The following is a 27800-nucleotide window of genomic DNA, read 5'->3' as shown; positions in this document are numbered from 1 at the left end:
TCCGATGTCTGATAGCTACATTGAAATCTGATTAATTTAAATTGGCGTTGGATAGGGCCCATTCGGGTAGTGCTCTCATCAGAGTTTCTCCATGCCAGGGTCAAACAGAAATTTTTTTTTAAAGTGTTTATATTTAAACAAAAAATTTCATAAATCGATCTAAATCGTATGTCAACTTAATTTTAAAATCAACTAAATTAAGATGATGAAAATAAATCCATAAATTAAAGACTTATTAATCATCCAAAATATAAATTAAATATACTATTATATTTGGCAAAAATAGACATTGATAATTGCATGAAATTAACAAACAATATACTATATGAAATTACGATTATTTAGAACGTAAAAAAAACCAAGGAAAAATAAAACACAGGACGCCTCCTCTTCTCTTGTCTACTATTACGGGGTAATTCGTTAAACCCTTTTTGTTAAACCTCTCTCCTCCTTCTCAGCTTCCCACACAGCCGAAATTGGGCAATTTGGAGCTCAATTTACTCGGCAAAGTAATGGCGACACATTCAGATGCATACGCAGTTAAATCTCTCAACAAATCTCCCGGTCGTCGCCGTTTCACTGTAAGTTTTTTTTTTTTTTGTAATTTCTGTGCTGTTTTCAAGTCATAGGAAGTTCATATGTAGGTTGAGGATTAGAATAGAAGGTTTGTAGGTAGTCGAACGTGTGAACGTGTAATCCATTTCAGTTTTAGTATTACCTGTTGTTTTCCTTTGCTTTCAGTAACCGTATTATTTGTCGTAGGAAGTTATGGAGGTTTTAGTAGGTAGTCGAACGTGTTTTACTTTACTTGTTGTTTTCCTTTGCTTCAGTAATCGTATTATTTGTTGTAGGAAGTTATAGGGGTAGAGGATTAGGATAGAACGTTAGGAGGTAGTTGAACATGTTTTCCTTTGCTTGAATAATCATATTATTTGTCGTAGGAAGTTATGGAAGTCAAGGATTAGGATAGAACATTAGTAGATAGTCGAACGTGTTTTCCTTTACTTGTTGTTTTACTTTGCTTCAGTGATCGTATTATTTGTCGTAGGAAGTTATGGAGCTCGAAGACTAGGATAGAAGGTTAGTAGGTAGTTGAACATGTTTTCCTTTGCTTGAATAATCATATCATTTGTCGTAGGAAGTTATGGAAGTCGAGGATTAGGACAGAAAACGTGTTTTCCTTTACTTGTTGTTTTCCTTTGCTTCAGTAATCATATTATTTGTCGTAGGAAGTTATAGAGGTAGAGGATTAGGATAGAACGTTAGTAGGTAGTCGAACGTGTTTTCCTTTTTCAGTTTTATTAGTATTATTACGCTCTTGCTATCTTATTATTCGATTTTAGTATTACCTGTTGTTTTCCTTTACAACAGCAACTGAATTAGTTTTTGTTGTATTCATATCTTCTTCTTCTTTGTTTTCACTCCCTTCATTTCAATTCCTTGTTTTTTCCCCAAAAGTGCTTTCTTTTTCTAAAAAGTGTTTCATTTTTAACAAGTGAGGTGTTTTGGCCAAGCTTTTCGGAGAAAATAAATGCTTCTGAGGAGTAGCAAATAGCTTTTAGTCAATTACCCAATGTCCTTTAATCTTTATTAGTATTACTCTCTTCCTATCTTATTCTCCGATTCTAGTATTACCTGTTGTTTTCAGTTTTATGTGTATTACTAGTCTACTATTTTATTCTTAAAATCTTAATTGTTGTTGTTAGGAAGTTCATATGGAATTTGAGGATGAGAATAGAACATTCATAGGTAGTTAACCACATTTCCTTTTCAGTTATATTTGTATTATTACTAGTCTGCTATTTTATTCTTAAGGTTTAGTATTCAAAACTGTCTCGATTGTTGTTGCTAGGAAGTTCATATGGAGGTCGAGGATTAGAATAGAATGTTAGTAGGTAGTCGAGCACGTTTTCCTTTTCAGTTATATTTGTATTATTACTAGTCTGCTATTTTAGTCTTTAGATATTAGTTTTCAGTAATGTCTTAATTGTTGTTTGTTATTGTTCTCTTTTTCATTGTTTTTAGTTTTTATCATCCCATTTCAATTTGTTCGTCCGATTTTGATTTGGTATGGAGTTTAAAGAAAGAGTAAGGAAGAGGTCTTAAAATTAAATATACTGAGGATGTTTTGTTATGTGAGCTTGTAAATGTCAAAATTGTATTTAAGTTTGTTATAACTTATCAAAAAATATTTTCTTTGCACAAAAATTGTCATTCTTGAAGTGTTAAAATCACTTTCTAGCACGGAGTGTAGGTGAAGTTATATTCTTGCAGGATGATCCTAATAAAAATGCTGGATGGGGTTCAAATTTGACTGAGGATGGTGTACCAAAATTTTCTTTAATCTTGTAGATTTGAACATGACATGTGGAAACTTAGAATTAATAAGTGCCAAAAAAGTAAAGAAGCATTCTTTCTGAATCGGACTAAAAAGGTTAGTAAGACAAACAAATTGGAATGGAGGGAGTACTTTTCATGCTTGTTGTTTGATATGCTTTACTTGAGCTGGGGTCTATCGGAAATAGCTTCTCTTTCTTCACAAGGCAGGGGAAGGCTGCACTTATACACCCTTCCTAGACCTCACAAGCGGGATTCCGCTGTATATTTTTTTTTTTTGTTATATTTTCGCAAATTGGACATTTTACGTGAATGTTTGCTCTTTGTTTCTACTATTATTGTCTTGAGGCTGCCTGAATATCTCAACTTATTTGCAGTTGCTTGTTCTTCTTCAATCATAAGATTCAGTTTCAATGTCAATGCTAGTTATATCAAACACTTCGATTTACAGTCTACTGTATATGCTGGTAGCCTTTTTGCTAGTCTATGATGCAAAAAGTATGAATAACATTAAGCAATTGCTACCCCTAAAATTTGTACATGATCGGAGCTCATTGTACTGATTTTTGTTGTGCCTATGATTGTCAATTGCTGCTTTTCTTTTGTGGGGATTGAATTTGTTGAGTTCTATGTATGGTGCAGTTCGAGACATTTTCGGAGCGGATTGAGGATGTTGACATTGATGTGTACAGAAATCTTGACCCTTTAAAAGCTGAGCCCTCTGGAGGTTCCTCCTTCTTCCGGGATTGCCTTACGGAATGGAGAGTATGTACTTCCATATTCTTGTTTGAAGATTTCCTTTGCCTTATATGTAAAAAAATATTGAATATTTGGTTAATTCTTTGTTTTGGGAGAATTTCTTTGTTAAAACTGTTTTTTTCCTTGTTGAATTGCATTAACTTTATGTTTCATCTGCGGAGTGTGAACTTTTTGGTTTTGTTGGTGACAGTTAAACTATAGAGTGACAGTTACAAGTCTTCTGTTTGGAGATTTTTTTATATGGGATTGAATTTGATGTTTGTGAAAAAATTGCAGCAAAACAGTTCTGTTGATGATGTCTTGAGGAATGGGAAGAAGCTGTTGTTTCACAAAGTTTACTTAGAAAATTAAGTTTTGGGATAGTATTTATATATTTTTTGAGCAGTTGATAATGTTTACATATTTGTATTGAAGAAGATCCAAACAGTTCCTAAGGGTTCAAGCACAAATTCTTTTCCCTTTGAGGCTGGAAAACAAAATACAGAAACGGTTGGTAAAGAGTTCTATAAGTTTCTCCATTGTCCAAATAGTTTTGGACATGGGTACGTGGATTTAGTTATAGTTTCAATGCTTATAAGCACCAGTTCAAGCACATTCAACTGTTAGAAAAATTTTAATGTAGTTCGAAGGACTCGCTAGAAGTACCCATAGGCATCGACCACGTTTGACATCGATATGTCTAACCAAATGAAGAGTCCATGCAGTATACCTTCAGCCTGCTTTGCCATTTGATTTTGAAGTTGGTTTTCTCTGCTTTTGATTGTTATTTTCTTCTAAGGATGTTTTTTTCTTTTCTTTCTTAGATTTCCTCTAATTCTCTGTTTTTTTTTTCTTTGGAAAATAACAGGAATTAAACACTGCTGAGGATTTTATTTCATTTTACGAGGAAATATTTCCCTTGGTACAGACGCTACCGCAAATTATACTGCAGAAGGAACTGATTGTCACAAAACTTCTTTCGAGATTGGACATGACAGGGAGATTATCCCTTGAGCCAATCCTCGGGTATTCTGGGAACTTACTGGATTATTTCAAGGATGATTCACTTGGTTTTTGCTTTTGTTTGTCTTATGAACAGTACACCTTTTTCACTCTAGTTTGGAAGTATTTTTTTTTGAGAAGGTAACATTTGTGTATATTAACAAAAGATAGTACATAGGTTGTACTAAAACCATAATTACAACATATCAGAATAGAGAACTGAATCAAATCCTAACAAGAGCCTAGGATGTCAATGATTGACTCAGTATCCTCCAAGTATATCTGTTTACACCAAAAACGAAATAGTTTGATACAATTTAGCTTGATCTTCTGTAGATCACAGTTTTTGCCCTCAAAACATCTAGAATTTCTTTCTTTCCATATTGTCCACCAGATACAAGCTGGGCAATCCTCCATCTGTCTCTGTCTGCAGTTCTTGCTCCTGCCTCCTCCCAGCTAAATAATAAATGAGTGATTTTGTTGGGCATGACCCAAACAATACCCCTAAGGCTAAGAAAAATCCTCCATAGTTGATAATAATCTTGCACTGTAGAAACAGATGACTAACTGTCTCACCCTCTTCACCTCTTAAGGTTTTCTTGAGTTAAAACCGCTTCCCTTGCTAATATCCACGTGAAACAGGCAACTCTGAAAGGTATCTTGACCTTCCAGATATGCTTCCAAGGCCAATGATGTGGCTGCTGACTTCTTTGAAATAGAAGTTTGTATGCACAGTTGACCTTAAAAATACCTTTACTGTCCAAATTCCACCACAATCTATCAGCTTTTTCATTTGTGCCTTTAAATTCCTCCAACACTTAGAAAAATTCCGTCACTGTATCCAATTCCCAGTCATTGAAGTTCCTTCTAAATTGGATGTTCCACCCCTGATGTGTCCAAGAGTCTGCAACATACAATTGTTGTTGGACAGCCACCCCATATATCTGAGGGAACAAACTTTTAAGACTATCTGACCCCAACCATTTGTCATCCCAGAAGGAAGTCTTGAGACCATTTTCTACTTTAACAACAATGTGATTTTTTAAAAAAGGCCAAAGTACTCTGATGGATCTCCAGAGACTAACACCATAGGGAATATGAACCTCTTTTGTCAGCCACCTATTCTCTTCTCCGTATTTTGCCTTGATGATCTTGCTCCAATATGCTTGAGGTTCTTGGGAGTACCTCCAAAGCCATTTTAATCTAAGAGCTTTGCTTTGTAGCTTTAGGTTCCTTGGACCTAGACCCCCTTGTTTCTTCCCCAAGAGAACTTTGTTCCAACACTCTAATTTGGAAGTTTACCACCTCTTATATGTGAAAAGATTCAAAATACTTAAAAACAGATTCTGTTTGACCAAATTTAGAGCTTTTATGAACATGGAAAAACTTCTTGATAAAAGAAAGAACTGGGAAAGACTTATTCAGGTTCCTTGATTTGTATTTTGTTCCCAGTTGAATATAGTCCTTTGCTAGTGGTAAGTGCACAAAGCATGATGTGGGCTACGTTCATATCTTGGGTTCGAACCCTGCCACAGAAAAATCCTGGTATTTAAATGGTGTAGGAAGAGATACATTATCTACCAAGTTTTGAGCTACACACCTCTAGCCTCGGTGGTTTCTTGGTTAAAAAAAATAAAAACGAAAGAAGAAAAATATTGTTAGTTTGATTGTTTTGGAAGCGTGAATGTTATTTTTTTATTGCATCAGATTTTCGTTAGGCTCTCGAAGATCCTAAAAAGTTCCTAGAACTCTAGATTTTCGTTCATCAGTCTCCAGAAGCTAACTGCGAAACATGACCTTTTGCGGCAGACTAGGAATATTGGATTTTTACTAGCTTTAGAATAAAAGAAGGTTTTCGGCATATGCTTCTTTTTTTTTTTTATGATAACCGTGGTGTTTGGGCTAACTTTCACGCACCTCGGCTATATCCACGGGATGCCTGCCACCTCTCACCAACAACAGATATCAGGTAACTCTGCCACCAAGGCTAGGAAAGATGGGAATGTCTCTGCTGGTATTCGAACCTGAGAGCTTAGACTTTCAACCCATTTAATTGACCACTAGGCCACACCGTTGGCTGCAAGGAATATTGGATTTTTACTAGCTTTAGAATTAAAAAAGGTTTTCCACTTATGCTTTTTTGCTATTGCTTTGCTGTATGTTACTATTCCAATCATTTTCTTATTAGAGCACCAGAGATGAAGTGCTTAAGTGTTTCTTTTTTCTCATTATTGTCAAGTCCTGTTATTGATAAGCTATAATTTTTTGTAGGTTGATTGCAGCCTTATCTAGAGATCTCCTGGAGGACTTCTTACCGTGAGTGCTGCTTCTATCTTTTTTTTTTCTTGCTTCACGTTGGTTTACATCGTGGGGGATTGTTTAGCTTCTTGCTTATATTTTCGCACCAGTAGCATTTGGAAATAGTATCTTCATTTCCTGGAACAATTCCCTAATATTGTAGGGCCTGCTGTCAGTTTTTCTTTCTTATCTGGTTGTCTTTTTATTTTTATCCTTCTCATTTTGTGGGTCATTTTCTTCTATTTTAAACTGATACATTTCATTGGTTTCTGTTTGTTACTATGTTCTTTTCAATTAACTTGTGTTTCATTATCCTTGTTTTATATGTTTCCCTGTGCTTCATCTGTCTAATTTGATGGTGTTGGGAATGGTAAAAATTCTTCCATAGACGTTGAACATCTGTGGGTGTGTCATGTGTGCCAATCAACCCCGTCCTAGTATTTCTACAAGTTTGGGCATAAATAATACATTGCAACAGTTTTACCCATATCTTTATGCTAGGTTATTACACTATGTTCTCATACTTCAGTACGCTTGTGCATGCAGAACAGTTTTAAGTTGCTCCTTTAAAAATTCTAGTCATATTTTTGTTGCCAGGTTTCTCCGGAGGATTGCTGACTCTTTGGAGTGTCTTCTCAAAAGTGGTGCTGATAGAGAACCAGTTATAATTGAGCAGGTACTGGGTTTTAGTAATGTATACCGACTTCAACATTATCTTCATATCAGATCTGAGTTTAATCCTTTTTTGTTTTGCAGATTTTCAAGTCATGGTCTTGTATTATGATGTACCTGCAAAAATATCTTGTTAAAGATGTTGTTGATGTTCTAAAGTAAGTTTATCCTACTATCAAAGCTTCACTTTGCAGAGGTGACTGTGATTCTCTGCCAATTCAGCAGATCTTACTTATAAGCTGTTCCCTGTAAACGTAAATAATTGGAGGTTCCATTTGTTTTGGGTGTTAGTAAGTAGCTTATCGCTCTCTTGTCTCCACAGGGTAACAGTACAATTAAGATATTATTCCAAGGAGTACGTCCATGAATTTATGGCTGACTCAGTATCATTCATATTGAGAAATGCTCCTGTTAAGCAGCTTATAAAAGGTATTCTACCTGTGTGCATGTTATCTTGTGTTGTGGAGAAATTTCTCTGTTTAGGTATTTAGTTATGGCATAAGAATGTCTGACCTGTTTTAAGCTATCAGTTTCAAAATGTAAGAATCAACTGTTCTATGTCTTAGCTTCTTAATCACTCTTTTATGACCCTTCTTTGATGACTTAATTTTTTTTTATAGCTTTCAATGCGTTGGGGTTCAACAATTTCGTTATCTCCAAGGAAATGAAATGCATGGAAACTGGCATAATTTGTGTTTATGAAATTTTTAGGTGCCATTTCAAGTATATGTGTTATGGCTGTATTCTTGTTTGCCCCTTTTGAGACTGATTCACTATTATATATTATTGCCTTTCAGCATAGTTAGACTATTTGTCCAAGTTGAGAGATTTCTTCTAATTTCCTTCATTGTTACCATCGTTACTCCCTGTCCTATTTATTTCATGTTCTTTTGTCCTCTTGTGCTGTGTACTACGTTCATATGGTTACATAGGAATGTAGATATGGACAGAGTTAACATCACCAGCTTTTCGTGTTCTTAGTTTTGTCCTGCTCATTTATTGGACCTTTAAGTTTTTAATGATGTTTAGATGATACAGCTTGATGAGTGCAGAAATATCAGACTTCAACTGGTCAAGTGTTATGCAATGTGTTAACTGTTGTTTCGAAACAATACATTGATCAAGTAAAACGGGGTTTTCTCGTTTAGGTGCTAAATGCTAGTAATCTGTGAGGTAGTTGAGAAGACTAGGAAAAGAAGAAAAATACCTATTATGACTTGGTTTCTTACTCAGTGCATCTGGGTTTGGCATCCCATCGTGCAAATCAAGAATAATCATAGAAGTCCTGGTTGAACCCTAATAAGAACCGTATGACAATGACTCATTGACCATATTCGTTTCTAAATAAAAAATTATTAAAGAACTGAGTAGTAAATAAGCTTGTACAAAGATTTTTGTAAACAAACCCCGTAAAGAGATGCTCAATGCTTCTGGCAGTTTTCTCTTTGATATGCTAGTTTCATGGGAATATAACAATAAGAACCCTAGGCTGAAATTAGAAAAACATTATTCTTCGAAAAGAAGTGTTAAATACCATCAAATACGTTATGAAGAGATGCTTGAGAATAATGGCTTAGGACGTATATTCTCAAGCATCTCTGTAGTTCCTTATAAGGGCTTAGGACAATGTCGCTCTTCCTATGCCTAGACAGAATAAAATTGCAGTTGTTACTTAGATATTCATTTCTTGTGGAAGTCAACTCAAGAGGTATTACTTGGCAGTACCTTCCAGTTCTGATCTCTTTTGTGTATCTTTCTGTTCATACTTTTCTTTGTTTGTATGATGGGTGAGAGACGTAAGAATGCTGCTATTTGAGCTTAACATTCCTCATTGCTGTAACTTCTTGAAACCAACAGGAGTGAGGAAGCTTATGTTTGAAGTTGCAAAGAAGCCATTGGAAATAAGAAAGTCTGCTGTCAGTTCACTATTGTGGTATGTTGTGAGAGGAAGCTCGTCCAGGTTACACTCAAGGGCTGAACAAGTGTTACGCCTACTGGTTGACAAGTCTCTGTTTGTTATAGGTGATCAGTTCACAGGGGGTAAGCTCATCTACTATTGCGGTACTTTCTATTTTGCTTCCTGCAAAAAATTGGAAGTGCTAGATCCGTATAAAATTGCGATTAGATCTTTCCATCTTTTATATTTTCAGGGTGATTGGATATAAAAAATTTATTGTGTTTTACCGATGATCCGGAGGGGAAAATGTCTAAAATTTACTTCTCCGTTTCAATTTGTTTGTCTGGTTTTGACTTGACACTGAGTTTAAAAAAGTAAGAAGACTTTTAAATCCCGTGATCTTAAATTAAAGATATGTAGAATGTACCAAAATTCCCTTTAATCTTGTTGTCTTAAACATGTCATGTGGAAAGTTAGAATTAAAGACTAACCAAAAAAGGACATAGGTGTTCTTTTTTAAAAGGGCTAAAAAGGAAAGTAAGACACACAAATTGAATGGAGGTAGTATTATATAACATAAAATTCTTCCTGACTTTAATCATGTGTACTCAGTTCATCTTAATGCTTTCTTGCTAGCTTATGGTTTTAATTATTGTTTGGAGCAATGAAATTGATATACAAACCTTATAAGAAGTGAAACTGTCATATTGTTGGGTCTAACTTTTCCATTTGACTTGTGCTTTTTTGCAAAGTGTAGGTGCTGAGGCCATTCTTCAAGTTCTTATTCTAACACTGCAGAGGTTATGTGAGGAATTGGAAGCTACTGAGTTGGAGTTGATGTGGGTTTGCTTATATGAGGAGATAACTGAGTGTGTATCTCACAGCCAGCTATTGCACCTTGGTCGCCTTTTGTCCCTTCTTGTTTCTACCCTGCAAGTTAGTTACATTCAAAAAATTTCTGGTGGGTTATAAGTGATGTACATGTGCTTTGCCTTAGTAAATTATGATATGGTTTTCTAAGATATTTTGCTTATTCCAGATTACCAAGGGGTGCTTCAATTGATCCAGTTACTTGTACAGACTTACATTCTGCCTTATCCTAATGTGAAAGCGATTGATCAAACATCAAACATTATTGACAAAGTCATGCAGTCAATGCTTTGCATTCTTGACGGTCTATATAGAGCAAATAATATTTCCACTCTCTCTTCGGTTTCGATGCAATGGGCTCCTGTGTTTGAATTGAGGAATAAAAGGTATTGCCTTTCTTTTGCTAGTGTGAGCTCGTCTTCCAGGTGACATTTCTTTCTTGTTTCCCTAACAATTGCCTAATGTTGTAGTTTGCTGTCTTTTCTCGAAGATATTCTACTGAAGGACCCTTGCATTGTTCATTTCTTTAGAACTATCATTATAAGGTACTGCTCTTGTTCCTGGTTTGTTTTTGCTCGTGAAAGCATTCTTCATGGGATGAATTGTGGTTGACTGGTTGCTTACTGGTCTTGTAATATATCTTTCTTGGTAATAAATAATGGCTGCTAACATATCTCAACCTTCGAATGCCATTTCAGTGCATTAAATGATATGATAGAGATTTCAGAAGAAGAGGTTATACATTTGCTGCAGATCTTTTTTAAGAGGCTGCCAGTACCAGGACATAGCTTCTTGGATGAGGTTCCAAAAGAGAAGCTTTCAAGAATTCACATTTTTCTCCAAGAAGCCATTGGTCGCTGGATTCAGCGTATACAAAAGGAACCATATTCTACCCAAATTGAAGAAAATGACTTAGCCATACTGTGGGGAATCATAGGCTGCTATCCTTATATACTAGGTGGTTCAGTGAATGAGTCATTGCTAATGGACTTGGTTAATGCTCTAGATGAGCTTTTGAGTACTGAATCTGGTAAGACATGTTATCTGAGATGAGTTAGATTCCTTAGGGACAAGCTTAGCTATACGAAGTTCTATACGACCTTTGGCATCTGTGGCACCCGAAATAACAAATATTTCAAGCACCAAATGCTAAAAATTGGGGAATTTTTTTCACAAAATGGACCTTAGTGGCTGTATGCTAGAATGTGACATCTGTTTCTATAAGAAACAGAGCACAGCCGAGACAGTGACGGGTTCTTTGAGGACCTTGTAGTTGTGACCTTTTCCTTCTTATGTATAGAGATTTTTTGGCACTAGAATTTGTTACATAACTCTCTTTCTGACTCTTCTTTGTGTGCTTTGCTTTTCTTAGCTAACATTGCTGGGCATCCCAGAACTACCTGGCAGAGCTTGGTTGGTGCTGCATTGGGGTCTTATATCAAGTCACTGGACAATCAAAAATCAAGATGTGATGATTCTGTCGTAAGCAGGTTCTTAGATCTGGCAAGGAAGCACAAGACATGTTCTCAAGTGTTGTCTGCAGTAGCTGATCTCTTGGATTCAGTTTGTGGGTATGTTGGCATTTGTTTGAAAGTCAAGTTTTGTACCACTTTTTGCTCGTCCTTTCAGTTGGTAAGCCTTTACAATTATGCTTGAAGGTCCATAATCCAAGCTGATACAAGCGATAAAAAGCATCATCCAGAACTTGTAGTGAGTAAATTGGTGGATGCCTTAGGCGTGTTTGCTGCAAATTTGAGCCACCACGACAAGAAGTTGCGTCTTTCGACCTTGAGAATATTGTGCCACTACGAACCGTTGACTGAAGTCAGTTGTACTAATGAACAACCCCTTGAGAAGAAAATGAGATTGGATAATCCTCAGACTACTCTTGTGGACTACCATGCCAATAATGTATGAATTTGTGATACCTTCTCCTTTGTTATATAATTTCTTCTGTCACTAAACATTTCCTGGATATTTCCAGGTGATTCATCTCCTACTTTTGATTGAAGAAACACCTCTTTCCATTGCAACCAGTAGAAAAGTCATCCTACTGATATCCAAAATACAGATGAGTTTATCTGCTGGAAGGGTAGCTGAAGAGTATATGCCTGTTGTTCTTAGTGGAATTATTGGGATCTTTCATAACCGTTTTAGCTATTTGTGGAACCCGACATTGGACTGCATAGCTGTCCTCCTCGGTCAATACTTTGGGCTGTTGTGGGATAGATATATTGAGTACCTTGGTCATTATCTGTCAGTTTTTCTGGGTTCTCATGATGAAGCTTCTCAAAGCAAGGGGGAATTGTTAGAGACAGCTAATAGTATGTTCCATCTATTTTATTCCGAACCTCAAAATAAATTTGATCTGTTGGCTAGCTTTTCTTTTAGTTCATATAGTCCGAGCTTGCTGTTTTGCTGACCGTCTATTCTTTTTATCAGCAGTGGTTTCACTTTAGTGTTAATTACTGTGATATATATTTGCAGATTTGAATGGAAGCTTCAGGTCTTATGTCTCTCCAGGGTCTGATGGTGCGTCGTGTGCAACAATTTTTTCTTTATTGATTCAGTGCTTGCAGAGAATTCCTTCTGTTGCTGAATCACGTTCACGACAAATCATACCGCTGTTCTTGAAGTTCCTAGGCTATGATATTGAAGATGTTAAGAGGTGCATTTTATTTTTCAACTATAGTTTTTAAGGTTTGGAGAAAGTGTGTTTGCTTCTATCTTCTCCAATTGATCCATGTTTTATCTGCTTGTTCTTGAAAATGCAGTGTGGATTTATACAATCAGGAGCGTTGTAAGGGGAAAGAGTGGAAAAGCGTTCTTCAAGAATGGTTGTCCTTATTTAGACTGATGCGAAACCCTAGATCTTTTTATCTCAATCAATTCTTCAAGGAGGTTTTGATGTACAGGTTTGCGTTTTGGATTATTCTCGATAGCAAAATTAGTGTACTTTATTAAATCTTTTTGGGGTTACTTAATTATTGTATTCTTCTTCTTCCTTTTTTTTTTTCAGACTTCTTGAGGAAGATGATGCTGACTTGCAAACTAAGGTCCTTGATTGCCTATTAAATTGGAAAGATGACTTCTTACTTCCGTATAATCAGCATCTAAAAAATCTGATCAATTCAAAAAGTTTGAGGGAGGAGCTCACGACATGGAGCTTATCTAGGGAATCAAATCTTGTTGATACAAGGCATAGAACCTTCCTTGTGCCTGTTGTTATCAGAGTACTGGCTCCTAAAGTCAGAAAGTTAAAGGCACTTGCTTCTCGTAAGGTATTTATCAATATTATTCAATTTTCTCTGGCCTCTAGAATCCAGCTTTGTGTTTAGTTTTGGTTTCCTATTCTTTCTGGTTCCTTTATTCACCCTCAGTATAATACAGTAACTCAATGCATTATTTATCTTAGCATGCAAGTGTCCATCATCGAAAGGCGATTCTTGGCTTCTTAGCGCAGCTAGATGTTGAAGAACTTCCTCTTTTCTTTGCCTTGCTGATAAAACCCCTTGTATCTGCTTCACAAGGTGCTGCAGCAAAGAGAGCGACTACACCTGAAACTCTAAAGCATGGGTTTGACTCATTTAGTGTCTTGGAGCATTTTTCCAGAGATTGCATCGACACCATTTCATGGAAGAAGAGATATGGTTTTCTACATGTAGTTGAGGATATTGTAGCTGTTTTTGATGAAGTGCACATTAGCCCTTTTCTTGATTTGTTAATGGGATGTATTGTACGCCTCTTGGACAGCTGTACATCAACTCTTGAAGGCACAAGAAATGATAGGGGGCTGGCCGATCATGGTCACCAAGTAGAGGATAAAATCATGGTAATGTCATCACCTGCTGCAAGTTTAGAAATTTTTTTTTTTTTTTTAATTGTAGGACTCAATCTATTGCCCATAATTATTGTATTAAGTGATTGACACTAAATATTGGTAAATGATTTTGTATATCCCTTGATTTGACTTTGGTGGTTGACAATGTTAGTATTTTCTGACTAGATCACCCTTGAGCAATAACCTAAAAGAGGTACTCCATCCGTTTCAAAATAAGTGATGTTTTCACCTTTTCATTTTGTTTCAAAATAAGTGGTGTTTCACAAAATTAAGAAGATGTTTTTTTTCTTTCAATTTTACCCTTATTTAAATAGGCTTAAGTTTTGCATAACTAAGGAACCATTAAAGAGCTACTCCTTTCAAGACATTTGATTAAGGGTAAGTTAGTACAAAACTTCTTACTTTTTAGGAGTGAGTATTTTTCTTGCCATGTGACCTGGAGGTCATGGGTTTAAGCCTTGGAAACAGCTTGTGACAGAAATGCTAGGTAAGGTTGCATACGATAGACTCGGCCCTTCGCCGGACTCTGCACATATCAGGAGCTTTAGTGCGCCGGACTGCCCCTTTTTCTTTTGGTAGTTTTCTTGCAGGGTGTATCCAAGCTAAAAACACCACTTATTATGAAACGGAGGGAGTAGCTTTTCAGATGGTGGTTTGGTCAGTTAAGTCATAAATTTATGGCTTAGAATGGGGAAAGGATGGGAGGTATGAATTTGCTAATTTTTCGAGTTAGAGTAAATTTCATTTTGGTCTAAATAGGCTACAGGAACATTCTGTGTAGTACACCATTTTCTTTTCATATATATTCACGTTTGGTCTCGAGATGAATTCAAGATTTTTAGCTGCTGAACTAACATAGGTTTCCTCTATATAATTTCTGAGAAAACTGAAGGAGGCTCTGTGTTTGTGGTGAAGTTGCAAACTGAATGTATGTATTAGAAAATGTTAGAAACTACTATATTAAAAAATGCTTATTAACCAATGTCTTTATTTTGTGCAGACAAACATGGCTGCAAAGCAATGCAAGGATTTGAGATCTTTATGCCTGAAGATCATCTCTTTTATACTTAGCAAATACGAAGATCATGATTTCTGCCCTGAATTTTGGGATTTGTACTTTATGTCAGTAAAACCCTTAGTTGCTAATTTCAAACAGGAAGGCACTAGTAGCGAGAAGCCAAGCTCGTTATTTTCTTGTTTTCTGGCTATGAGTAGAAGTTCCAAACTTGTGCCTCTGCTGTCCCGAGAAAAGAATCTTGTACCTGATATATTTTCGATGCTAGCAGTCTCAACAGCATCGGATACCATCATTTCCTCGGTTCTCAAGTTTGTGGAGAATCTGTTGAATCTTGATGTTGAGCTGGGTAATGAAAACAACCTGCTTAGGAGATTACTGCTTCCTCACATTGATGTGCTAGTATGCAGTTTGCATAGTCTTTTTGTACATGATGGTGCACCTAAGAGGTATGTAAATGTGAAATTAGCTTTGTTGCTTTATTTTCTTTCCCCTCTTTGGATATTCTGTCAATTTATAGACTTCAATATGGGTACTATGCTCAAAATTGACCCATATGCTGAAAACTCCTTGCTTATTGCACAAAGCTTAAATCGTATATTCATTAGGCTTGTGACTTACTGGCCTATTAACTCTTCATTAGCTGATATTACAAATTTTCAGTCACCTAAAATATGACGTGTTATGACGTTTTAACAATTTGAGAGCCGATCAAAACGTGTTATCTTCACATCAAATGCTGATGGATGATAATGTACATAATGGTCAAGTATTCTCTGACCACAGTTTTACTTGCAGTGGTTAGTGGTAACTATGAGTTTTCCGATAGGACTCAGATATCATCTGAAAGAATGTTGTGGCACTCTTGATTAAAAAAAAAATAGAAAATGTGGCAGTCTTAGACAACTACTGTTTCAGTGAAGGAAAATTCCTCAGTTGTGTCTGAACATTCCTGAGTTTTATGAACTTATCCTGCTTGCACCTCATACATTAATTCATAATGCTTCCTCAGCATCCCGTCTCTCTTCACTGTCTATTCTCTTCGCTGCTATTCAGAGCTACCAACTTGAGTTCCTGTATCGTTTGTTCTTCTATTTACTTCATCTTTTCTTAAATTGATGGGGATTAGTGCCATTGTTCTCCCTAAGACCTGGCTCCTTAGTTCCCTGCTTATCCTATACCCGGACTTGTATATGAGCAGGAGAGAAAGAGAGGGGAGGGATGTAAGTAGGGACAGTGAGATTGAGATTTTGATGGTTTGTTCCTATACATGACATGGTACCCCCCCCCCCCCCCCAAGGAACAAAGGAAAGAAAAGAACACGTGCATCTTCCCGTCCAACTAGATCTTGTTCTTTGTAGTTTTCTTACTTTTTCTTCCATAATTTTCCCACCCCATAACCACAAGAGAGAGAGAAGTGTGTGTCATCCTGGCTAAGTGGACTTAGCATGCTGTTTGCTTAACTAATTGTCATATGAGACGCACTAGCATCAATTCCAGTGCATGTCATCCACCCTATATGGCTAAGTGAACTTAGCATGCTGTTTGTTTAACTAATTGTTATATGAAATGCACTAGCATCAATTCCCCTTTTAACCGATCTATTCACGTTTTCCAGGAAGATTGTCAATTATCCTGGGGAAAAAGAGCTCAGTGTTTTCAAGCTTTTATCAAAGCACATAAAGGGGCCGTTGGCTGCAAGAAAGTTTCTTGATATCTTGCTTCCGCTTCTGTCAAAGAGATCCAAAGACCCTGGTCAGAGTCTCTCAGTTTTATCTCACAGTTTAGATGGATCTGTTTGGTCTCATGTCCTTGCTCTTTTTCTAAGATCACCTTTCTTTCTTCCTGCAGAGATTTGTGTAGGCACTTTACAGATTATCAAGGATATCGTAGAACCATTGGGTAGTGAAAGCAGTAAAAAGATAATCAAATCTATTTCTCCACTCGTAATTTCTGCTAGCTTGGATGCCCGCACCTCTATTTGTGATGTTCTTGATGCTGTCGCAGCTAATGATTCTTCTGTACATTCTACGGTAGTACTAGCCCATCTAGTTTTCTGTTACCTTGTTGCTTTAGGTGTTTGCTGACGTAAATACACCTTTTAATTTCATACAGGCAAAGCTTCTTCGTGATTTGAATGCCACGTCTACTGTAGAGTTGGGAGATCTCGATTATGATACCGTAATTGCTGCTTATGAAAGGATAGGTGCAGATTTTTTCCACACTGTCCCAGAAGAGCATGCATTGATTATTCTGTCACATGCTGTACATGATATGTCATCTGAGGATCTTATTTTGAGGCAGAGTGCATATAGATTGTTGCTTTCATTTGTCGAGTTTTCTAGTCAAATGCTTGATAGAGAGCTGAAATCTGAACATGGATCTCCTGGAGCCTGGGTTAGGCATATCCTAAGCAACTTCTTTTTGAAGCACATAGGTACTGCGATGAACAAAGAAGATTCAATCCAGAAGGTATGGAATATAAGAGCTGAAAGAAAGCTTTAGTCATCTGGTTACTTCCTTCTCTTTTCCTTTCTTGCCTCTGCTTTCCTTTTGCATTTTCCAACCATCAACACTTGAATGAGTTATTTGAATTGCTAGCGGTTATTTGTGTGGCGTGTTTTTTCCATCTATGTGCCTCAAGGTTCCTCTCTCACCGGTCAGTAGCTGACTGTCGCGGGAGGGACATTGTTATTTTCAGGCTGTAGTAACTAGTAGGCAGGGAATGTATTTCCACAATGACTGGAAGTTCTGCTAATGTTGGTTTTCTGATTTTAGGTATGGATCGATCTACTTCGAGATATGGTCCTGAAGCTTCCAACAGTAGAAGACTTCAAATCATTTGCAGTTCTTTACAGTGCAGATCCAGAGCAGGACTTTTTCAACAATATTGTGCATTTGCAAGTAAGTTTCTCCCATATTGCTATAGATTTTTGGTGTATGCTATATCTACTCTGCAAGTTATTCAAGTCGGCGTGAAATTACTGCTCCATTTTATTTATGCTTCTCCATTAGTAGTATTAGTTTATGCTTTATTTATGCTTCTCATGATGCACTATTTGTTCTCTCAAAGGGCACATGGTCCAAAAAGTAGTTCTTTTCCGTGCTTTCTCACCTTATGCCATTTCATTTTGTATATTCAGAGACACAGGAGAGCGAGGGCTTTGTTACGCTTTAAGAATGTCATCAGTTCTGGAAATTTGTCTAAGGTGGTTACTTGCCTCTTTATTTTAAGCATCAGTTTGTGCTCTGTGTTGCTAAAGGGTACTAATAGTTTGGAATAATTCTTGTGCAGGTTCTCATAAATAAAGTGTTTATCCCTCTTCTTTTCAAAATGTTGCTTGATGGTCAAATTGGAAAGGGTGAAAATATTAGAAGCGCATGTTTGGAAGCTGTTGGATCAATTTCTAAATTCTTGGAGTGGAGATCGTATTATGCATTACTCAATAGATGCTTTCGGGAGATGATACTGAAACCAGATAAACAAAAGGTGTTATTGAGGTTAATAAGCTCCATTTTGGACCAGTTCCATTTCTCAGAGACTCCTCCTGATAATGATACCGAGGATTCTATGCAAGATATTCAGAATACGTGTTTGATAGAGTCGGGCAAAGTCAGCGAACTTGCGGAAATAAAAATGTGCCTCCAAAAGGATGTGCTTCCCAGGGTACACAAAATGTTGACTGCTGATACGGATAATCTCAATGTAAACATCAGTCTAATTCTGCTCAAGTTGCTCAAGCTACTTCCTGGAGACATCATGGAATTGCACCTTCCATCTATAGTGCATCGCATCGCGAATTTCCTTAAGAATCGTTTGGAAAGTGTTCGTGATGAAGCTAGAGCTGCTTTGGCTGCTTGTTTAAAAGAACTAGGGCTGGAGTACTTGCAATTTGTTGTCAAAGTTTTGAAAGGCACTCTGAAGAGAGGATTTGAATTGCACGTTTTGGGATTCACTCTCAATTTTCTGCTGTCAAAATTTCTTCTTAATCCCAGTAGTGGGAAGTTGGATTATTGTTTAGAGGATCTTCTCTCAATTGCAGTAAATGATATACTTAGTGATGTTTCGGAGGAGAAAGAGGTTGAAAAGATTGCTTCAAAGATGAAAGAGACTAGGAAGCAAAAGTCATATGATACTCTCAAATTGATCGCCCAAAGCGTCACATTCAAAACACATGCTCTGAAGCTGCTTGCGCCAATTCTTAGTCATTTACAAAAGCAGCTGACTCCAAAAGTAAAAACAAAATTGGAGAATATGTTGTCTCATATAGCTGCTGGAATACAGTGTAATCCTTCTGTAAACCAGACGGAACTCTTTATCTTTGGATATGGTCTAATTAAAGATGGCATAAGAGATGAATCTCCTGGGCATGCAGAGTCATCGACTTTAATGGAAAGTAAGCAAAAGAAAGATGGAGTAAGCAGCCAGATTGATAAATCAGATAAGTTAGTCGGCATTGATCCACGATATTCCCATCTTATTACTGAATTTTCTCTTGGAGTGCTTCAAAATTACATGAAGAACATGAAATTTGACAAGAAAGATGAGCAGTTGTTGTCAATGCTAGATCCATTTGTAAGATTATTGAGTGAATGCTTGAACTCAAAATATGAGAATGTCATGTCTGCCTCGCTTAGGTGCTTATCTCCTGTGGTGAGGCTCCCTTTGCCATCACTTGAATCTCAGGCTGAGAAGATAAAGAATTCATTACTGAATATTGCTCAAGGTTCAGTAACTTCCAGTAATCCATTGTTGGAGTCTTGCGTTAAGTTGCTAACTGTGCTTTTGCGTAGCACTAAGATCACACTTTCTACGGATCAACTTCATATGCTAATCCAGTTTCCCCTTTTTGTTGATCTTGAAAGAAATCCTTCTTTTGTGGCTCTCTCACTGTTGAAAGCAATAGTGAGTAGGAAATTGGTAGTTGCAGAAATCTATGATATAGTTAAACGTGTTGCAGAGTTAATGGTGACTAGTCAAGTTGAATCAATTCGTAAGAAAAGCAGCCAAATTTTGCTGCAGTTTTTACTGGACTACCATATATCAGAGAAACGTCTACAACAGCATCTTGATTTCTTACTTTCAAACTTAAGGTACGTAAGGGCACAATCAATTCTTTCATTTGGTAAAATTTATATATCATGACATCTCTGTAATGACGGTTTTGAATTTTTCAGATATGAGCATTCAACTGGAAGAGAAGCCATCCTTGAAATGCTCCATGCTATTATAATGAAATTTCCAGTTAGCATCATAGATGAACAATCTCAGATGTTTTTTCTTCATTTGGTGGTTTGTCTGGCGAATGACCGTGACAACAGAGTCCGCTCAATGACTGGTACAGTCATTAAGTTACTTGTTGGGCGAGTCAGCCCCCGTTCGCTCCAGTCAATTCTTGAGTTTAGTCGGTCCTGGTATCTGGGAGATAAACCACATTTATGGAGTGCCGCAGCACAGGTAAGGGAGTGAAATCCCAAACTGTTCTTTTATTTCAATTACATCATACCTGATTAGTTTGATTCTGGAGCATGTTTGGAAATTCTGAAGAAGGATTACAACTTCCACATGTCATTACTTTTTTCGTATTTGTTTATATATGAACAATGAATGAAATAACTGAAAGATGGACGAGCTGACCCAAATATTTTGTCATGAATCTGAGTTATAACTTCTTCCTCATCAAAAATAGAAAAAGAGTTTCAAGGCTTCATCATTTCTTTTACAGGTTTTGGGGTTACTCATTGAGGTACTTAAAGATGGTTTCCAAAAGTATATTGATAGCCTCTTGCCTGTTGTGAGAAACATCTTGCAATCTGCTGTTAATGTTCCTACAAATAAGCAAGTGGATCTACCCAATGATGGTACGATTTCATCTTGGAAAGAAGCATATTATTCACTGGTTCTGTTTGAGAAGATAATAAATCAATTTCCTAGATTGTGCTTCAGAAAGGATCTTGAGGTATTGATCCCCTTCTTATAATCTTTTGTTTGAAATTAAAGTGACTATACAACTAGGTACTTAAAGTGACTACACAACTAGGTACTAACTGATTACTTCTGTAAATATGACATGTGGGCATTTATAAAATTTGCCTGGCATCCGGACTATTTCCGTTGAAATTACATGGAGCTAATGGATATGCACAACTGGTGGAGTGCTTTTTGAGACATTGTTTTGATACTCTATGGCACAGAGTGGATGTTTGTTTCTGTAGAATGTAAAAGGATACAATATCTTCTCTATCAATCCTCTATGGAATGGATATTTGTCTCTGTAGAATGCAAAAATAAATATTTTCTGTCTCTCCTTTATTTCTTTAGTGCTTCCTCTAGTAATTGGATATCAGATTGTGTTAGTGCTGCTGTATTTTGTTATTTTAGCTATGGTCTTAAAATATGGGAGAGATAAAACCTAGTCATCTACTCATCCATAATATGTCCAATTTATTACATGTACGAGGGGACTTATGTGAACGACTGGACCTCATTTTGCTTTGTCATAGATTTAAGAAATTACTTGGTACCTCTTTTGTGTGGCTAAAAGCACTTTAATGAAATTGCATTGGGCCTCAACCTAGGCATGCCAAAAGATAGTTTGCAACTACAGACTTGGTGTGGAGTTGGGAAGTATTTGAGAATCAAGTGCTTAAACTTGAAGTTGGACGAGTATGCTGGGAAAAGTCTATCAATTAAAAAGTGTACTGGGCAAACTACGTTCCCATAGCTACCACACTCCCAGTTCCAGATTGTCGATAACTTGTCCTGTTTTGTGGATAAATTCATTTTGTTTGATATTTCGTTTCTGACTATTGTTTTTACTGACATCGCATAGGATCTGTGGGAAGCAATCTGCGAGTTGCTTTTGCATCCGCATCTGTGGTTGCGCAACATATCAAACCGTCTTGTAGCTTGCTACTTTGCCACTGTGACTGAGGATTGTAAAGGGAACCTTGAACTGCGACAAGGAACTTACATTTTGATGAGGCCAAGTGGACTTTTCTTCATAGCTACTTCTCTTTGTTGTCAGCTGAAGGTGCTGCAGACTGATGCTGCTGCCAGTGATCTCATTTTTCAAAATCTCGTCTTTTCAATTTGCACTCTTCATTCATTCTTAGGAAAAAATGAATATAAAGATCGAGACAAGTTCTGGTCAACCCTTGAACATGATGAGCAGGGTCTTCTACTTAAGGCATTTCAACAGCTCGACTCAAGGAAAGGGAAAAACATCTATTTATCTCTCGTGTCCGACATTAGCGACCAAGAAGAAGAAAGCCAGCGCTACTTGGTCATTTCCTATTTGCTTAAGACAATGGGAAAGATTTCCCTTCATGTGGAGGATATGCAGGTGGGTAGTTAATATAGATTCACGGCATCTCTGTTTGCCCAACTAGCAAAAAATTTCTTAGCATAGTCATTTCTCTGTAATTTTTTTTTCTTCTTGCTATTTTTGGGCCTTACTCTCCCATACGTTGTTCTAGGAGTACCTGACTCTTGCCGTGGAATGTGAATTTTTTTTGCAGATGAAAATTATCTTCAATTGTTTCAAATCAGTTTCACCAAAGCTTATAGATCCGAGTAGATTGTTGTCCCCTGAAGGTGAGGTTGATTGCCAAAGCTTTGCATATCATATGCTGTTTCCCCTGTACAAAGTTTGTGAAGGATTTGCCGGAAAAGTTATATCAGGTACGGTCTCTCATGTGGATCCGCTTAAATCTCTTGCAAAATTATTGTTTCAAGCGTCCGTACTATCTTACACACAAAGTGGTAGTTGCACAAGTTTATGTTACCTTTCAATCATTTGGTTCAATTATAATCCAAGCACTTTTTGTTGGCTTGAAAATATTTTTGGTAAGAAAAAATGTGGACCAAGAGACTTGATTTTGGAAAAAGGTGATGGAGCCATGGAATATGCATCGTCTGTCAGTAATTTCAAGGTGTTTAAGCAGGCGTTTGGACATAAAAAATGTGATATATGAAAAAAGTTGAAGAAGGGTATGTGGAAGTTGAACTTGTATTTGGACAGGTAGAAGTTGTGAATGGAAAAAATTCACTCGTATCAGCCGAATGTATAACCAAACGCTGTTTTGATTTATTTTTTTGTTTGTGATAAAAAGGGAAAAGATCATGTCCAAACGGTCCCTAAGTTCCCATCAAGTAAATTCTCCCACCATCTACAAATGCCCTTCACTTTCTTTTTGGCTTCCGAGTAATTAAACGTTGTAGTCCCTTGGATAGTTCATTTAATATATAATAATTATGTTTGCATCATCTTCACAGACGACGTGAAACAAATGGCTGAAGAAGTGCGGGGGAGCATAAGCAAAGTTATAGGAATGCAGAGTTTTGTCCAAATCTACAGTCATATAAGGAAGAGTATCAAATCCAAGAGGGATAAGAGGAAACAAGAAGAGAAGGTCATTGCTGTGGTTAATCCAATGAGAAATGCAAAGAGGAAGCTGAGGATTGCAGAAAAGCATAAAGCACACAAGAAAAGGAAAATGATGACAATGAAGATGGGAAGATGGATGTAGTAAGTTGCGCGAACTCTTCACTTTGGATGCCGCACCCGAGTCTTTCAAAAATACACTACTTTTAGAGAATCCAACGTGCACCCATCGACATTTTTGAAGAGTCCGAGCAACATAGGTACTAGTGTAGGTGTGAACAATTGAGCATCTTCGATAGCAGTAGCTTCTATAGAAAATTTTGTTTAATTTATGTAATCAACATTTTCCATTGTATAGTGCTAGTTTGTTGAGTTTGCACTAAGCTTAGTTAAAAGAATTGAATTTGTATTGTGAATAATAGGGGGCTCTTTGATTAACCTACCTACAATACTAGAGAACATTGTAATTTAAGGCTTTTAAGTAATGGTAAGTCTGTTGGGGAAGTCTCTTATGACATAATTGTTTTGTGGAACCCGACCATCATAGAGCCAAGAATAATCCCAGGCGGCCATGTTTCGGATTACAAAATAATTAGAGTTGTGATTGCGAGTACTTGGAAAGATGGCTATTATGTTCAAATATTTTCGATTAAAACTAACACGTGGAAATTGATTGGCAAGTTACCTCAATGCGATTACTCTAAGGAAAGAGATATGGTTGTAGATGAGGATGGAGTTTCGAAGAAATTTCAAACCGTGTACCATGTCCCAGGTTACTTACAAGTTGAGTTTAGCTTTTAGCAAAGCTCGACTGTTGGGCAATTGATGATCATAACAGCAATATGAGAAATTGTTGCGGGTGTTGCACCCTTTTAAAAAGATATACTACTATTTATAAAACACATTAATTAAACAGAAGTTCTTTTATGATGCATTTCTGAGTTTTAGAGGTCCAGACGTACGTAACACATTCGTAGGTCATCACGTCTTCAAAGACGATAAGAGTTGTCATTTCACTGGCACTGGAGGAAGGAATTGAAAACTCGAACATTTCCATTGTTGTATTGTCAACAAAATATGCATCGTCTCGTTGGTATTTGGATGAGTTGGTTAAAATACTTGGATGCAAAGAGAAGTTGAAGCAGAGAGTTATGCCTATTTTCTATGATGTTCTTCCTAATGAAGTTCGGAAGCAAACTGGGGAATTAGGTAAAGAATTTGATAAACTTAAACAGAAACAATAAGCTAAAATGAGTTCCATAACCTTTGTACATTGTGTATTCTCTTTGTTTGTGCACCAATTCGTGTATAAGGCATTTTTCTCTCTTAATTTACGATACTTCTATTTTAACAGAACCACAGGGTTCTGAAAATGTAGAAGTACTGAGGTTAGATAAACCTGGGGAATTAGAGGGAATGGACTTGAGCACCAAGGCATCTGAGCCAATGAAGAAACTTAGGGTGCCTGAAATCAATGAGTTACATGTTAGTGGAGGGTTGTTTCCCACGGCGATCAAATGGTTGTCTTGGCAAAAATCTGTACCATCTAATTTTTCAGGTGCGAATCTTGTAGTTTTAAATCTGCAGGGGAGTGTTATGGAATGGAAGCGTTCGATTTGAATTTGCAGGTTTGTTACTCAATTCTACTATTTCATTCACGTATACTCTTGTTTCAACCGAGTGAAAGAAATTCTTACTTGAAACTGTATTTGGTTTACATTTAGCATTGCCCAAGGTGGAAGCTGAATCTCTCTTATTGCTCGAAGCTCAGAAAAACTCCGAACTTCAATGGTGCAAGAAGTCTTCAAACTTTGCAGATTAAATGTTGCTCACGTTTGAAGGAGATCGATCAATTAATATGCGAGCTAAAATCCCTTCGAGTCTTGGACATTTCTACGTGTTGTTCTATACGAAAACTACCTATTGGCCTTGGAGATATGCAAAATCTAAGGTCTCTTCGTGCAATTACAATGGGTATAAATCATTTGCCTGAATTTGTTGAAAACCTAACAAATCTTGTAACTTTGGAAATGGGAAGTCTAGGTTCAAAGGCCAATAAAAGCAGTCATAGAATCTTTATCGACCCTTTCATGCCTCGTCCTTAGAGTGTTGGAGTCCCACATCGGTGGGTTAAAGGGTCCTTGATCTCCTTATATGGTCTTGGGCAATCCTTCTTTTATGAGTTAGCTTTTGAGGTTGAGTTAGGCCTAATGTTCATTTCTTTCTCATAGAGACCAAGGTTTCAAGTGGCCCATCGCCATAGGCACCGCGACGCAGTGCAATCGTGGTGACCACCCACTGTTTTCTAAATCTAAAACACAGCCCAATCCTTGTCTGAAAAATCCGAAACTTTCCTGAGGCATACCCTTTACAGTACCCCTGAACAGGAATGGTTGTCGATCTGGTTTGTTATCTCCCCTTATAAAAAGATCCATTACTTCCTCCTGGACATTTCTTTGTTACTGTATCCGATAGAGAGAGGGCGCGATACTCATATACTCAAACAACACGAAGAAGTATATATACATCATGTGTATATTACATATTATACTCAATTAAACCTTTTGCTGAGATCAAAGGCGGGGAAAAGATAACAGTCCACGAGCATAACTATCATTTTCAAGCACAAAGATATAGTAAAGAAGATAGGGATACATCTATTATATTCAGACCAACATGTTAACGTGACATCTTTGAAAGCAATCGTCGATCATTCTTATTCTCCGATTCCAGAAGAACTCAGATCGTTCTTATTCGGGTTCTTGTTTTTCTATTTTCTGTTTTTATCTTTTCTTAGTCTTTTTCTACTTATAGAACATTGGGGTTGGGGAAATGGAGGAGACTACAAGGCGGAGAATTAAAACACTCATCTTCAATTACCGGCAAGATGAAAGTTCAGGTATAGAGTTACTGAGAATCAACTAGGTTATAATTGGTTCAGGTTTCTGTTTGATCTTATATTTTTAACTGGTGAACCGATAATCGAAAATGGTTTTACTTTGTCAATATATTCAATTCATGGCTTATGTTATACTTATTTCTTACCATTTTGGATGTAGATATTGCCTTATATTTGTCATATACATGTGTGTATATATATGTTCAATATCATTTTCTTCAGGTTGACCGGATATCGATCTTTCGTAGTTTTTTATTGTTGTGGGATTTCTTATTTATTTTCAGTGAACTTTTTTGTATCTGAAAAAATTGTAACGATTAAATAAAAAACAATAACAATCAATAACCAACTAAACAATAACTAATATATCGATATTTTAATGGTTATTTAACGATTTAACATGTCTATAAATCAATAACCACAAAGTCGAAAGGATAACTACTTTCCAATGCGAACCGAACCGATAAAACATTTTTGTTTAAAGACTTCATTATTCACCAAAGGGAAGAAAGGGTCTGATATACCCCTCAATTATACAATTTAATCTTTCTCACAGGTGTATTTTTGGGACTTCTATGGTTCAACGACTTATTTGGATTTTAAATATCTCCCTTACAGATCTATTTGCTTATTATTACTATATGAGTTTCTTGTTCTTGTTTCATTTTTACCCTTTCATTCTTCGGTGTGAAATTTCAACTTTTTTTGTTTGCGAAGAAAAGTCGAATCATAATATATGTTAGATTTGACAAAAAGATGAGTAGTACATTCCACAATGGTGCTACAAAAAAGTAACAGCTCCATCACCAGCAGTAGTGGCGCAGCGGAAAGGGGTGCCCCAACCTACCCAGAGGTCGAAGGTTTGATCCTGGGTATGACAAACACTCTGTTGGGAGCTCTCCCATTTTGGAGCCCGATGCGGGGCGAATTCGAATATAATCGGACTCTTAAAAAGCAGGTACCGAACACCAGATGATTTAAACCAAAACCCAAAAAAAAAGTAACAGCTCCATCGAATCATCATAATGGTTCATTCTTCATTGGTTTGCTTTGCTGACTTTTGGAACGTAAATAATACTTATTCAATATTTCATTTTTACTGTTTTTGAATTGTCAGACCGAGAGGCCCGATTAGAAAGAATAGGTTGAGAAATTTTGTACTTTATTAATTTGTGAGAAATTTTGTATTATATTATATTGAAACAAATAAAATAGGACTGAGGGAATAGTAAGAAATATCTTGTGAAACTGTCCATTTATTTAGGTTAAACTTCTGAAGGAGTTGTAAATGACTTGACCCAAATTAAGTGGGCTTTAACCCATATTTCATTTAAGAATAGAAAAAATAATTTTTATTTTTAAAATTAAAAATTATATTTGAAAATTAAAACTGTATTTGAATATAAAATAAAATAAATTAGAGTTGTTTTCTTTATCTTTTTGTGAGTAATTTAGACTATAATTAAATTTATTTTAAAAATAAACAATGTAAAAATATAGTTTTCGTATTTTTATGATCGAGAAAGAGAGCCTCAGAGTAACTGGTAAAGTTAATGTGACAGCCTCTGACAGAAATAACTTTAATACACCGAACTGTCTTTTTTTTATTTTTATAATGGAACGTGTTTTCGGAGAAAAAAGTCAAAGGACTTAGTAAGTTTCAAGGAAGAAGCTATAGCCTGTGGCTATATATCTACCTGCTTCGGTGACCTCCATATATTCACTAAAATAATTCTTTCATTCTTCCATATATTCAATTCATCAAAATTATTTATCCATGAATACTCCATTACTTCGAGGAGAATCATCTACTTCTTCCATGAATATTCAATTGGTTGAAGGAG

General features: G+C 36.5%; 1 protein-coding gene across 3 annotated transcripts; it reads left to right on the top strand.

Annotated features, from left to right (window-relative positions):
- The first annotated feature begins 353 nt into the window (after positions 1-353).
- On the top strand, positions 354-23577 carry LOC107864335 (small subunit processome component 20 homolog). Of its 3 annotated transcripts, XM_016710684.2 has the most exons (31): positions 355-581; positions 2980-3102; positions 3944-4101; positions 6349-6393; positions 6973-7051; positions 7132-7205; positions 7370-7476; positions 8905-9087; positions 9702-9905; positions 9984-10200; positions 10285-10359; positions 10513-10844; positions 11187-11385; positions 11473-11725; positions 11799-12138; positions 12302-12482; positions 12589-12729; positions 12834-13095; positions 13230-13646; positions 14656-15119; positions 16289-16425; positions 16522-16703; positions 16786-17142; positions 17449-17574; positions 17814-17879; positions 17966-19764; positions 19849-20128; positions 20397-20630; positions 21504-22016; positions 22192-22354; positions 22949-23577. In XM_016710684.2, exons 1-31 carry the CDS (start codon positions 513-515, stop codon positions 23200-23202), a joined length of 8034 nt encoding a protein of 2677 aa, XP_016566170.1. In that variant the 5' UTR covers positions 355-512; the 3' UTR covers positions 23203-23577. The 3 variants fall into 3 exon arrangements, with proteins under 3 accessions (XP_016566171.1, XP_016566170.1, XP_047264853.1); XM_016710685.2 differs by lacking the exons at positions 22192-22354; positions 22949-23577 and having other exon boundaries at positions 354-581; positions 20397-20532; positions 21504-21749; XM_047408897.1 differs by lacking the exons at positions 355-581; positions 2980-3102; positions 3944-4101; ... (3 more) ...; positions 7370-7476; positions 8905-9087 and having other exon boundaries at positions 9749-9880.
- The last annotated feature ends 4223 nt before the right edge of the window (positions 23578-27800 follow it).

The sequence above is a fragment of the Capsicum annuum genome, chromosome 3 (genome assembly GCF_002878395.1).
Source record: "Capsicum annuum cultivar UCD-10X-F1 chromosome 3, UCD10Xv1.1, whole genome shotgun sequence".
NCBI lineage: Eukaryota > Viridiplantae > Streptophyta > Magnoliopsida > Solanales > Solanaceae > Capsicum > Capsicum annuum.
This window is presented reverse-complemented; position numbering and strand designations above follow the sequence as displayed.